The sequence below is a fragment of the Peromyscus eremicus genome, chromosome 4 (assembly GCF_949786415.1).
Source record: "Peromyscus eremicus chromosome 4, PerEre_H2_v1, whole genome shotgun sequence".
In the NCBI taxonomy this organism is placed as follows: Eukaryota; Metazoa; Chordata; class Mammalia; order Rodentia; family Cricetidae; genus Peromyscus; species Peromyscus eremicus.
Genome location: NC_081419.1, coordinates 63,157,608 through 63,170,705, shown reverse-complemented (window position 1 = coordinate 63,170,705; position 13,098 = coordinate 63,157,608). Strand labels below are relative to the sequence as shown.

The 13,098-nt window shown below is 40.6% G+C and overlaps 1 protein-coding gene and 1 pseudogene across 1 annotated transcript; both read left to right on the top strand.

Annotated features, from left to right (window-relative positions):
* Positions 1-3,082: 3,082 nt before the first annotated feature.
* Positions 3,083-3,888, top strand: LOC131908819 (olfactory receptor 8K3-like; annotated as a pseudogene).
* Positions 3,889-7,556: 3,668 nt separating this feature from the next.
* On the top strand, positions 7,557-9,062 carry LOC131907763 (chromatin target of PRMT1 protein-like). The gene is made up of 2 exons (XM_059258861.1): positions 7,557-7,567; positions 8,351-9,062. Exons 1-2 carry the CDS (start codon positions 7,557-7,559, stop codon positions 9,060-9,062), a joined length of 723 nt encoding a protein of 240 aa, XP_059114844.1.
* The last annotated feature ends 4,036 nt before the right edge of the window (positions 9,063-13,098 follow it).

The following is a 13,098-nucleotide window of genomic DNA, read 5'->3' as shown; positions in this document are numbered from 1 at the left end:
AATTGTGAGCAGTCCATGAAATAATGAAGGCCACCATAGAATAAAACTGGGAAAAAGGAAAATCACCACTGTATTCACAGCTCATTCTCCAAAATCTGCTCCCGTTATGTTTGTACATTGGACTGCAACTTCTCTTTAGCCTTTCAACATTTGTTACACTAGCTGCTTTTCAGAAAGTTTCTAGGCCTTTACTCTACTATTGATATCTACACTGTTGTTGGAGACTCCATTTCCTTGGACAGAGAAGCTACAGGGTTCTTCGCTTACAAACATGGATACAATTCTTTAATTATAGAACAGTCCATCATATAAGGCAATAACATCTAATCAATTCCTTCCTGTAAATATATGTATTAGATTTTGAACCACACAAACTTGCACAACAAATGTTAGTGTGTGTGTGTGTGTGTGTGTGTGTGTGTGTGTGTGTGTGTATGCGTTTTTTAAAGGACAATCTTCTGGTGAGACTCTAGAGAAAGAGAACTCAAATACTGTTACCATCAATGTCAGCTAACATTAACAATGTAATGGTTTCTCAAAACTTGAAGAGAGGCTTGGAATAGAGCTTAGTAGTACAGAAATTGTATAGCATGCACTATAATCTGAGTTCAACCCATAGTGATGCAAATATGAATGAGAAATAAAATAAATAGAACCATCACTAACTCCACAATCCCACTACTGTGTATTCAAGCAAACAAGACGATTCCAACATGTGAAAAAGAGCTTACATCCCCTTGAATGCAGAAAAATTTGCCACAGTGGCTAGCATATGGACAGCCTAAGTGTCAACAGATTAACAGATGGAGAATGCATAGTTATATATTAAATATCATTAGCCACTAAAAACATGAGATCATGCCATCTGTGACTATTCAAATGGTCATTGCGGATGTTAAGAGGAATAAGGTGCAGACTGACAAATATTGTACACTAACATTCCTAAGAACAATAGGAAAATTCATTTCAGTAGATATTGGGAAGAATAAGCATGGTAGTAAGGAAAGAGACAAGTCACAAAATTGGCACAATAATATTCTTCAGTAACAGGAAATACTCCCGTTTCATTTTCTCATTTAATTTAAATTGATATTTTATCAGCAAAGGGATAGTGAACTATATAGTGGTCAAATAAGTTTCTTTAGTGATTAAAGATACTTCAACCTATGCATATAGTGTGTGTAATCTAAAGTAATAGCTATTTTTGTACAAATGAAATTACAATTTATTAGTGGTATATACATATTTTATTATATGATGTAAATGAAATGATTTGTGAGTCATAAAACTGAAAAATTTCATGTATGATGTAAAAATATTTTTCCTTCATTATAATAATATCTTTTCTGCATATGTGATCATTTTTCTGATGGATTGCTTCCTGTGTGATAATTTTCCAACATGTATTTAACAACCGAAAAATATGAGCTTTCAAACTGAAAATAACCAACAAAGCCCCACTCAGCACAAAACCAACTGATGGAGAAAATAAACACTTTGGGAAGGATGCCTTAGGACTCTTGACAGTGTAAGCTGGAAAACAGCCATCTCACCACTGTCATTGCTACGCTTAAGCCACATGTGGGACTGTCCCCTCATCTCCATTCACAGTAAATTCTCTATGACATACTTCATAAACATCAAAGCCACATGTGAGACTGTCCCCTCATCTCCATTCACAGTAAATTCTCTATGACATACTTCATAAACATCAAAGCCACATGTGAGACTGTCCCCTCATCTCCATTCACAGTAAATTCTCTATGACATACTTCATAAACATCAAAGCCACATGTGAGACTGTCCCCTCATCTCCATTCACAGTAAATTCTCTATGACATACTTCATAAACATCAAAGCCACATGTGAGACTGTCCCCTCATCTCCATTCACAGTAAATTCTCTATGACATACTTCATAAACATCAAAGCCACATGTGAGACTGTCCCCTCATCTCCATTCACAGTAAATTCTCTATGACATACTTCATAAACATCAAAGCCAAAAGAATCAGAATGATCACCCTCAGTGCTAAATGTTTAGATGGGGTGTTATGGAGGACATCAATACATTCCATGTGTGCATTGCTTGTTAGATAGAGGAGAACTACAACCCATCTAAATTATAATTTTGTCACATTAAGTCCTCTTAAACATGGTTTAAAGCTTACAAAGGCAAAGTAAAATAAAAATACATTTTTTTTGTTTGTTTTTCCTAGACAGGGTTTCTCTGTGTAGCTTTGGTGCCTGTCCTGGATCTTGCTCTGTAGACCAGGCTGGCCTCAAACTCACAGAGATCTGCTTGGCTCTGCCTCCTGAGTGCTGGGATTAAAGGCATGCACCACCACCACCCAGCAAGAATACAATTTTTAAAAGTCAAAGGAATAAAAGAATGGCATTGTCATTTGATATATGGTGCTACAGTGAAGAGAATTAAAACAAAAACTTTTAACTGAAGTAAAGTTCCATTTTCTGAATTAGAATTAAAGCTTTAAGTCCGAGAAAAAATGATATATTTCATTACAATATATTATTTTATAAATAGTGTATTCCAAAAACAATATTTTCAAGTTAAAAATCATCTTTTTTATTTTTTTATTTTTTATGTACATTGGTGTTTTGTATGCATGTATGTCTATGTGAGGGTTACATGCAGCTGTAAGCTGCCATGTGGGTGCTAGGAATTGAAGTCAAGTCCTTTAGAAGAGCAGTCAGTGCTCTGAACCACTGAGCAATCTCTCCAGCCCCTTAAAAATCACCTTAAAAGATCAGTATTACTACCCTAGGCTAAATATTTACCCCTAATGGATGTTTTAAGTAAATTAAACACGATATGTGTTTTTCATTTATAATAAGTACATGACAAAAAGAAAAATGTCTATTTTATGCTGTATACATTATGACAATGTCAAAACTTAGTTCTGGGCTCAGTATTGGAGGTGTCTCATTTTAAATTGCTTTATCTCATAAATTAACAGTGACTTGGATTTATGACTTGAAAATTGCAATTTAACAAATGACACATTCTGAAATCCAGTGGGTTTGTGTGATTGTTTCTACAAGACATTTTCTCAAGGTCTTCAATGGAGAAAGGGAATCCCTCCATTTTGAGTGCTTCCATTCTCATGGGTGTCACTGACCACTCTGAACTATAGGTTCCTTTATTTGTGACGTTCTTTCTCATCTTCGTCATTTCCTTTGAAGAGAACTTGAGCATGATCATCCTAATCAAGTTGAACAAAGAGCTGCAAACACCTATACACTTTTTTCTTAGGCATCTGGCTTTCATTGATTTTGGTTTCCCACCTGCTGTGGGACCCGAAATGCTGGGAAATCTGAAGCAAATGACAATACCATTGGTGTGCCATCCAGTTATCTTGGTTCATCTTCTTCATTATTAATGAGGGTTTTTGTTGTTGTTGTTGTTGTTCTGTCAGAAATGGCCTAGGACAGCTATATGGCCATGACAAACCACTGGTTTGTACAGTCATCATGTCTCAGAAAGCATTCTGGGCACTGCTGACAATCCCTTCTCTCTTCAGTGCCTTTCTATGATCACTACCATCAACCTTTTTATTTCATCCTTCTGTGGCCATAATGTCATCGGTCGTTTTTACTGGGAAACTCTCTCTTTGTTGAACTTGATCTGCTCAGGCACACATGACATTTAACTTAAAATATTGAAGTCCTCAAATTTAATTTGCTTTCATCACATACTGTATTACTTTGTCCTGTATAATGATCTTCATAGCCATCCTTAGAATAAACTCTGTAAAGGTCAAACACAGGGCCTGAGGGTCTCATCTGACCTGACAGTGGTTGACATGAATAGACTGGAGATAATTATGTTAAACAAACTCAAAAGAAAAGTGTTGTGTATTTCCTCTAAAGCAGCATTTTAAAACACACATGAATGAAGAAAGGGAACTACAGGAGTTAGGAAGATGAGCAGTGGAAGTGGAAGAGGGATCTGAGTTGCTTTGAGATGCAGGAAAAGACAAGATCAGGTGCGTTCAGGGTAGTATTTATTTTATGGTAAAGTTCTAATGACATGTAAATTGTTTCAGCCAGGCTCTGTTCTTCTTTCAATGTAAACTTGTTAATAATGAGCCCACCATTAATATCCAGTGTAAAATTTAACATGGTTTGACAGTAAATAAATGTGAATTTTTTTCAAGAAAAAAAAAAGATGCAGGTAAAGACCCATCAAAGTACTTTATATTCCATGTGTTAACAATATTTATAAAGAAACACATTGTTTTGCAAATAATATGTTTTACCAAAAGATGAAATAAAATAGCATATGTAATAAGATATTATCGGTTGTTCTAATCTTAGATGGTCTTAAAAAAAAAGTACTAGATATTGGGATAAAAGCTAAAAGAGCAAAGAAGCAGAGCAAACCCCACCCACCACCTATTACCTCACCAACACCACAAATCCTCAGACTGAATGCCTCTGAATCCTCATCCAAAAGGATCTCAGCAGAACTGTCTTAGTTTCTGTTTCCTTGCCGTTATATACTTTACTCTGTCCAGTCATATCACCTCCTTCTTAGTGATGGGATTAATAGCATGGGACTCACAAGGATTAAAGTTGTGTTCAACCACTGCCTGCTCTGTTTTCACTCCTAGACTGAATAAATGTCATGTAGTCCGGGGCGGGGGAGGGGGGGTAAACTCACAGAGATCTGTAGCTGAAGTTTTCTCTGGTCCTGCCCAACCCCAGGAACTACCCCCCTCATCCCCCCACCCCCCATACCTGCTTATGAAATAATTATTCAGAAGCTTATATTAATTAAAACTGCTCAACCATTAGCTCAGGCCTACCACTGACTGGCTCTTATTTTAAACTCTGCCCATTTCTGTTAATCTGTATGTTGCCATGCATTCTGTGGCTTTACCTGTGTGCCATTACATGCTGCTCCCTAGGCAGGAGGCTGCAGTCAGCCACTCAGCCTTCCTTTTCCCAGAATTCTCCTTGTCTGTTTATCCCACCTATACTTCCTGCCTGGCTACAGGCCAACCAGCATTTTATTTATCAACCAATCAGAGCATAACATTCATAGCATACAGAGCAATATCCAGAGCAGAAATCTAGAATTAAAGGTGTATGCCACCAATGGCTGGCTTTGTTTCTCTCTAGACTAAATCAATCAAAAGTAATGCAGGGAGGCTTTGAATCACAGAGACCCTGGCAGAACTCTGTTCTCTAGTGTTAGAATTAAAGGTGTGTGTCCCCACTGCCTGGCATCTATATTTACTCTAGTGGCTGATTCTGTCCTCTGATCCTCAGGCTAGCTTTATTTAACACAAAATTTATCACTACATTGCCCCTTTTTGTCTAAAATAATGAAATGCAAGAAAAATTATGAACAATAAGTATATACAGTATATAGAGTCAATATATAAGTATATACAATATATAGACTCATTAACTAAATGTGCCAACTGGTGGCAAGTGGGTACACAGCCTATTGTGATAGTTCTCCCAGATTCCCAGAGGTTCCTTCTCCTGTTTCCTCAAGGCTAATTTTGTATAGATGTGGTGACTTTAATGAGAGTCTTAGAGGCGGGCTTCAGTCACAGGTCTCAGGATCTGTCAGTGCCATGTAGGGATCCAACTCAGCTTCCAGAAGTCCTTTTGTGTTTGACATGTATGCTTCCAATTGGACATCTACTTGCTCCTTGGTCTGTACAGGGCAACTGAGGGCACCTCTCCCTCAGGCACAACCATAGCCTCTACATCCAGAACACCCTATTCCACGAACTATCAAACACTGACCTGGGAGTGACATCTTGCCCTGGGCAGGGTCCCAGTGGCAGGTCCCCCAAGTAGTCCTGCTAGGGGTAAGTATTTCTGGAATAGAGGTAGCACTGTGCCTCTCATCTCTGTCCTGGACAGGGCACACATGGGTCAGGTCGAAAAGTACATAGAGTTCATGTCTCTTCCTGAGTTATATACCCTTCTCTGCCCGGCCACATCACTACCTTCCTAGTGCTGGGAGTGATGATCACATGACATCCAAGTGCTAGGATTAAGGGTATACCACAGACCTGAGGCTCCCTTTCTCTCCTAGAATGATGGGATCCCAAAAGGTCCAGGGTGGTTTTGAACTTTCCAGTGCTAGGATGAAAGGTGAGTGCCATACCACCTGGCCCCTACATTTAATCTAGTGGCTGGCTGTGTCTTCTGACCCTCAGGCAAGCATTTTTGATACAAAGTATATCACCACATTTCTAACCCCACCCCCAACTGCACCCCTTTCCATTTTTTTATCGAAAATATCAAAGGCAGGCCACAACAAAATGCAAGAAAATCTATTTATTGTGAGCATATACAATATATACAGTAAAGCATGACTTCCACTAGACAGCGTGACTCGCTCATTCTTTTGCCTTCTTTTAGGAATTTATATTATTCTGTTGGCTTGGCTTATCTAGTTTTAGACGATACTTCCTGAGTTATCTATTTATTAAGAAATTGTTTTATTCATTTTACATACCAATAAAATATCCCCTTGTTCCTATGTCCCTCCCCTCCAGCCTCCCCCTCCAAACCCACCATTACCTCTTACAGGAAGGAAAGGCCTCCCATGGGGAGTTGCATAGTATTGGTCGAAAATAACAAAAGTAGTCCACAACAAAAATGCAAGAAAAAACTATTTATTGTGAGGATATACAAATGTACAGTCAAGCATTAAATCAAATAAACACGCCAAATGGTGGCAGGTAGGTCACAGCCTATTGTAATAGTTCCTACCAGCACCAGTCCAGTATCTCCTCCTGTTTTCTCCAGGTGATTTTGGCACGTATGTGGTGACTTGAACAAGAGTCTAATAGGTGGCCTACAGTCACAGGTCTCAGGAGCCGCCTCTGCCATGTGGGCATCCAACTCAGCATTCAGGCTCACTTTCCTTTTCGACATGTATGCATCCAGTTCGGCGTCCAGCTGCTCCTTGGTTAGTTCAGGGCGAGTGAGGGCACCTCTCCCTCAGCAACAGCCAGGTCCACGGCTACGCCCTGGGCCTCAGCTTCCAAAAGCCCCTCTTCCACAACTTAACACAGCCCAACCTGGGGGTGACATCCCGCCCCCAGGCAAGGTTCTGGCCGCAGTACTCCTCCTCCTTGGGGCAAGTGTGTCTGGATGATGGCTGCGCCTCTTCCTCCATTCGCTCCTCTGGCAACGGCACCCATGGGACGTCCTAAACGGACTTGGATGCTCCTCTCACCCAGGCGCCCCTCGAAGCTCTGCCGAGGATTCAACGCTGCCTGGACAGAGGGTCTCTTCTCCATCTGCTGGGCCAGTCTTCTGTTCCTGGCACTGGCCAGCTGCTGCTGCCTCCTCTTCGAGGTCCGGACGTTGCCCGCCACCGCCTGTGGCTGTTTGTTCTTGCGCAGTTGAGCAAAACGCTCACTTAGAGACATCTTGGTAGTACATCTTAGCACAACTCTGGACACTACGCTCACTTAGAGACATCTTGGTAGTACATCTTAGCACAACTCTGGACACTGGCTGGGCAGGCGTCTTCAAAGCCTGAGAATCCAGAGAGGTTAGATGCCCAGAAGGTACGATGCAAAGCTGTCTCATCGTGGTTTGGGTATCTAGATCCTCCTGCTCTTCGGGCCTGCACGTGCTGCTTTTCGTCTGTGCCACCACAGGAGGAAAAACTCCACAGGTTCTAGGAGGAACTATCACAATAGGCTGGGGACCTAACCACCACCACTTGGCGCGTTTGATTGATGTAGTGCTTGACAGTACATTTTTAAATGCTCATAATAAATAGTTTTTCTTGCAGTTGGGTTGTGGAATACTTTTGTTATCACTCCCAGCACTAAGGTGGAAGTGACATGGCCTGGCAGAGAAGGGTATATAAGGCGGGAAGAGACAGGAACTCGAGGCCTTTTGCACTGAGGACACCCAGGCGTTCAGTGGGAGGACTGGTGGAGTAGGGGAAGTGAGAAGTGCCCAGGGCTTGTTCCTTTGTCTCTCTGGCCCTTCGGTATTCACCCCAGATATCTGGCTCCAGGTTTTGATTAAGACCAGTTACGACTGGAGCACCTTCTTCGATCCCACTTTTGGGGCACCATTTCCCGAAAGAGCCACAAAAGCCCCTTGCTTGCCTGTGCGGGAGCTGCAGGAGGCCGGACTCTCCACCCTAGCTCTTGGGACTTTGCTTTGGACACAAGGCGGGAGTTGGCAGTGGCAGCTGTGGTGGCCCAGAGGAAAGGCAGGACAGGGCAGGCCCGACAAGCGGGAGCATCGGCCCTCTAGATACCAAACCCATGATGAGAGAGCTTCGCATCCTACCCGCTGGGCACCTAACCTCCCTGGATTCTCAGGATTTGAAGATGCCCGCACAGCCAGCCCAGAGTTGTGCTAAGACGCATCACCAAAATGTCTCTAAGTGAGCGTTTTGCTCAACTGTGCAAGAACAAACAGCCTCAGCGGATGCCAGGGAATGTCCGAGCCTCCATGAGGCAACAGCAGCAGCTGGCCAGTGCCAGAAACAGAAGACTGGCCCAGCAGATGGAGAAGAGACCCTCTGTCCAGGCAGCGTTGAATCCTAGGCAGAGTTTAGAGGGGCGCCTGGGTGAGAGGAGCATCCAATTCCGTTTAGGACGTCCCATGGGTGCCATTGCCAGGGGAGCGAATGGAGGAAGAGGCGCAGCCATCATCCAGACACACTTGCCCCAAGGAGGAGGAGTATGTGGGGGACCTGCCGCCAGGACCCTGCCCGGGGGCGGGATGCCACCCCCAGGTCGGGCTGTTTTAGGTCCTGGAAGAAGGGCTTTTGGAGGCCCAGGGCCAGGGCGCGGCCGTGGACATGGCTGTGGGCGAGGGAGAGGTGCGCTCACTCGCCCTGAACTGACCAAGGAGCAGCTGGACGCCAAACTGGATGCACACATGTTGGAAGGGAAAGCGAGCCTGGATGCTGAGTTGGATGCCTGCGTGGCAGAGGCAGACCCTGAGACCTGTGACTGTAGCCCACCTCTTAGACTCTTGTTCAAGTCAACACATCTGTGCCAAAATCACCTGGAGAAAACAGGAGGAGAAACCTGATGGGTGCTGGGAGGAACTATCACAATAGGCTGGGGACTTACCCGCCACCACTTGGCGTGTTTATTTGATGTAATACTTGACTGTACATATTGTATATGCTCACAATAAATGTTTTTTTTAATTGGTTGTGACCTTCTTTTGCTATTTTCAAACCATATAATATACCTCTCCATGGGAGGCCTTTCCTTCTTGTAGGAGGTAATTCATGGTGGGTTGTGTGGGGTGGGTGGTGGGGTGGGAGGAGGGAATAGAGGGATATTTGATTGGCATGTAAAATGAATAAAATAATTTCTTAATAAATAGATAAATCAGAAACTATGGTCTCAAATTAGACTAGACAAGACAAGCCAACAGAAAAATTTTTAAAAAATCCCTAAAAGACAGCAAAAGAATCAAGTAGTCTCTTTTGTAGAAATTCAAGAATTCTCTAAAAGTACTAAATGTTAAGGTACAATAAATATATATATATATATATATATATATATATATATATATATATATATATATATATATATATATATATACACACACAGAGGACCTGATGCAGACCCGTGTAGGCCCTGTACATGCTACTTCAGTCTGTGAGTCCATACAAAGTTTGCCCAATTGTTTTAAAAGGCCTTCTTCTCCTGTTGTCTTCCATCTGCTGCTCCCTCTCCCCAACTCCTTCTGTCTCTTCAGTGTTTCCTGAGGGAAGGAATTCAATGGTAAGGTCTCATTTAGAGCTGTGTGTTTCCAAGACTCTCTCTCTCTCTCTCACCGTGTGTGTGTGTGTGTGTGTGTGTGTGTGTGTGTGTGTGTGTGTGTGTGATGTCTTGTTTGGGTCTCTCTAGTTGTTCCCAACTACTGCAGGAGGAAGTCTCTTGGATGATGGTATAATATGGCAAAAATCTATGACTATAGTGAATAATCATTAGGAGTCACTTTATTGTTACTTTTTTTTTCCGACCAGTAGTATTTGATTTTCCCCTAGGTCTCTGCTATATAGACTAGAGTTTTGTTCACCCAAGCAGTGTCAGTCATGGGTTCCATCTCATGGAGTGGGCCTTAAGTCAAGGTAGACATTGGTTGGTATTTCCCACAAGGTTTGTTACCACCACTGCCCTATCATAGTTTGCAGGCATGATGACAGATTGTGAATAAAATGTTATGAGGTTGGGTTGGTGTTACTCTTTTTTTTTTTTTTTTTTGGTAGCCTGCAGAGTACCTTTCTATGTCATAGACACTAGAACATGGGGGTGAAGATTCTTTGTAGGCACCAGCTTGACCTCCATCTTCAATTAGTTGTGTGGGTATTGTCTTTATCAGTGGGACCTTGCTATCACTTTGTGAAGGGAAACCTATTGTCCTTCTAACAACATAGGTTGTTTGGGGACTTCTATGAGACCCTTTGGCCAAGAACTCAACTATAGAAACCTAGTGCAACAGAAACTTCTTACATGATATGAAGGCAATCTCAATGAAGTCTCCAAATAATGAGGGAGATGGAACCACCTCCTGGCAGTCTTTTGTCACCAAAGGAAGCTTTGAGAACAGCAGGGATTAGGTTTCATTTTTACCCCTTCCTAATGTAAATGTGCTGAGTCATATCCCAGAAACAAGGAAGACAATAGGAAAGGTAATTGATGAATCTGACTACTGATTCAAGAGGATGGGTGTCAGCAATCATTAGAGAATCGACTCTCCAGATCTTGATTCTGTCTTATGCCTGCAAATTCCAAGAATATTTAATATTGGAATAGAAAGAACTAAGAATTTTAAATAAAGTCTCAGAAGGAGAAATCAGGAATGTATAACTAACTGAGTGTCCATTACCATAAAATGAATGTATGGTTGCTGACAGAGATTATCATAATTTTATTCAATGAAATAAAAAATATAGTGAAAATACATAATTCATAAATTATACTTAAGCAAAATCTTTATCTGTAAAACAGACATGAAATGAATTTGTACATTAAAATATGTACTGTATCTACTTTATAAGGATACTTTTATTTCAAGTACTTCTGTTAATTTTACAGTAGAAGTATCTATAAGGAAATGAATGGTCATATCTATAAGGAAGAGATGAGTCATGAAGGTTAATGAATTCGTGATAATTGTAGATTTACCGTTAACTTATCATTTACTATCATTTTATAAGAAGTTTGCAATAGTCAACTTTTTAATCTTTAAAAGTCACCATTAGGCATGTTTAAACTGTTCTTTAACCCCAAGTGTAAAGCTTGCTTTAACACATGGTGGAAATTGCTGAATGTTTGGTGGTTACACTTAGAAATGAAAGAATAAAAATATCAAAATTTATAATGCTTACAGCTATTTAAATAATTCAAGTTAAATTTAATAACAGATGAAATAAATTGAATGCTCTATAAGATAATTTCTCAGTAGGGAAATCAACTGGTCTCTGGATAATTAACAAATACCCAGTGATATTGTTGTCAGTTCTAAGATGTTTTGGGAATAAGAAGAAGTTGCATTCAAGCTCTCAGATGTATACTTCAAAAGGAAGAGACACTTGGAAGGGCATTGATTACAGTCTGGTTCTTAACTCAACAGAAGAACAAGGACCCTTTTCTCATTCTAGGTGAGTGGTTTGAACCAGTCTTCATGGTATCAAATTAGTTCTACTGATCATTCCTGACATCTTCAGTTCAACTATAGACACAAGTAAGATCATCATATTTAAACCAATACATGTAATTTCATGTTTCCTAGTTAGCTTTGTGTCTATTTGTTATTTCCATACTAATGAGAAGTCTGAGAAAAAAATGAGCATTTTTTAAATTTGTCAAGTAGAACATTATTGCAGCAAATATGTTGTTATCTAGGTGTGTGTTTCAAGCAGAAGGATAATGTTAAATGAGTCTAAATATTTCCAATAAAAAGGACCTTTAAAAGTAGTTTCCAGCCAGGCAGTGGTGGCACAAGCCTTTAATCCTAGCACTTAGGAGGCAGAGCCAGGCTAATCTCTGAGTTCGAGGCCAGCCTGAGCTACAGAGTGAGTTCCAGGAAAAGGCACAAAACTACACAGAGAAACCCTGTCTTGAAATACCAAAAAAAAAAAAAAGTAGTTTCCAGTTGTTCAGTAAAGTCATGTCACTTTCCCTAGTTTTTATGCAGTCATATTTTTGTTTTTCTATAACCGTCTGTTTTGCTAGTATTATACAAGAGAAGATTTGTCCCACTGTGACTCCCCCCAAGAACTGGCACTAAAACAAATAAACTAGGTTTTTGATAGGTAGTTGCAGAAAGCACACAATTTAATGAAGAGAGAGAGAGAGAGAGAGAGAGAGAGAGAGAGAGAGAGAGAGAGAGAGGAATCCAATAATGAGTGAACCAAAAAAAAGATTGCTGCTTTTAACAAGTGGGATGCAGGCTCAAAACTTATCAAGACAGTCTTAAAGACACTTCTAAGGAGTTATTACAGAGAACAGGGAACCTTGAGTCCTGATACATTCATTCCTGTCCTTTATTGTTCACATATTATTCTTTAACACCTTAAATCCCATCCTCTTCTCAGCTATTGTTTACACTCTTAGCAGTATAAGGAGACACAAAATTCTCATTTATACCAACATTTCTGCAGGACAAGTGCAAAGTGGCTCAACATAGTAGGTGCAGGGGTAGAGACAATTATTCGCAGTCATACCTACAGTAGGAAGAGACAGCAAATCTCAAATGTAAGAATAAGTGTGTATGTAGGCTAACACAGATCATCATAATAGGGCATCTTCTCCTCCATTAACTTTATATTAAATTTGCTTTGCTCACATCAATGATGGCCACATGTCAAAGAATTACTGATAAAATGTATATATGTTTTCCGTTTCAGTCAGTCAGCCACTGTAAACTCTAAAATATTATAAATTTAGTATTGCCTTTTCTCATATGAGAAATACAATTGAATTAAGAATTTTCATCCTGATTTGGTTTTCACTAAGAGATTTAAGAGTGCCATGTCAGTATTGTGTCAAAAATCTAGTAATTTTTAAAACAAATGCCATGGCAGCCACTACAAGGCAGGAGATCA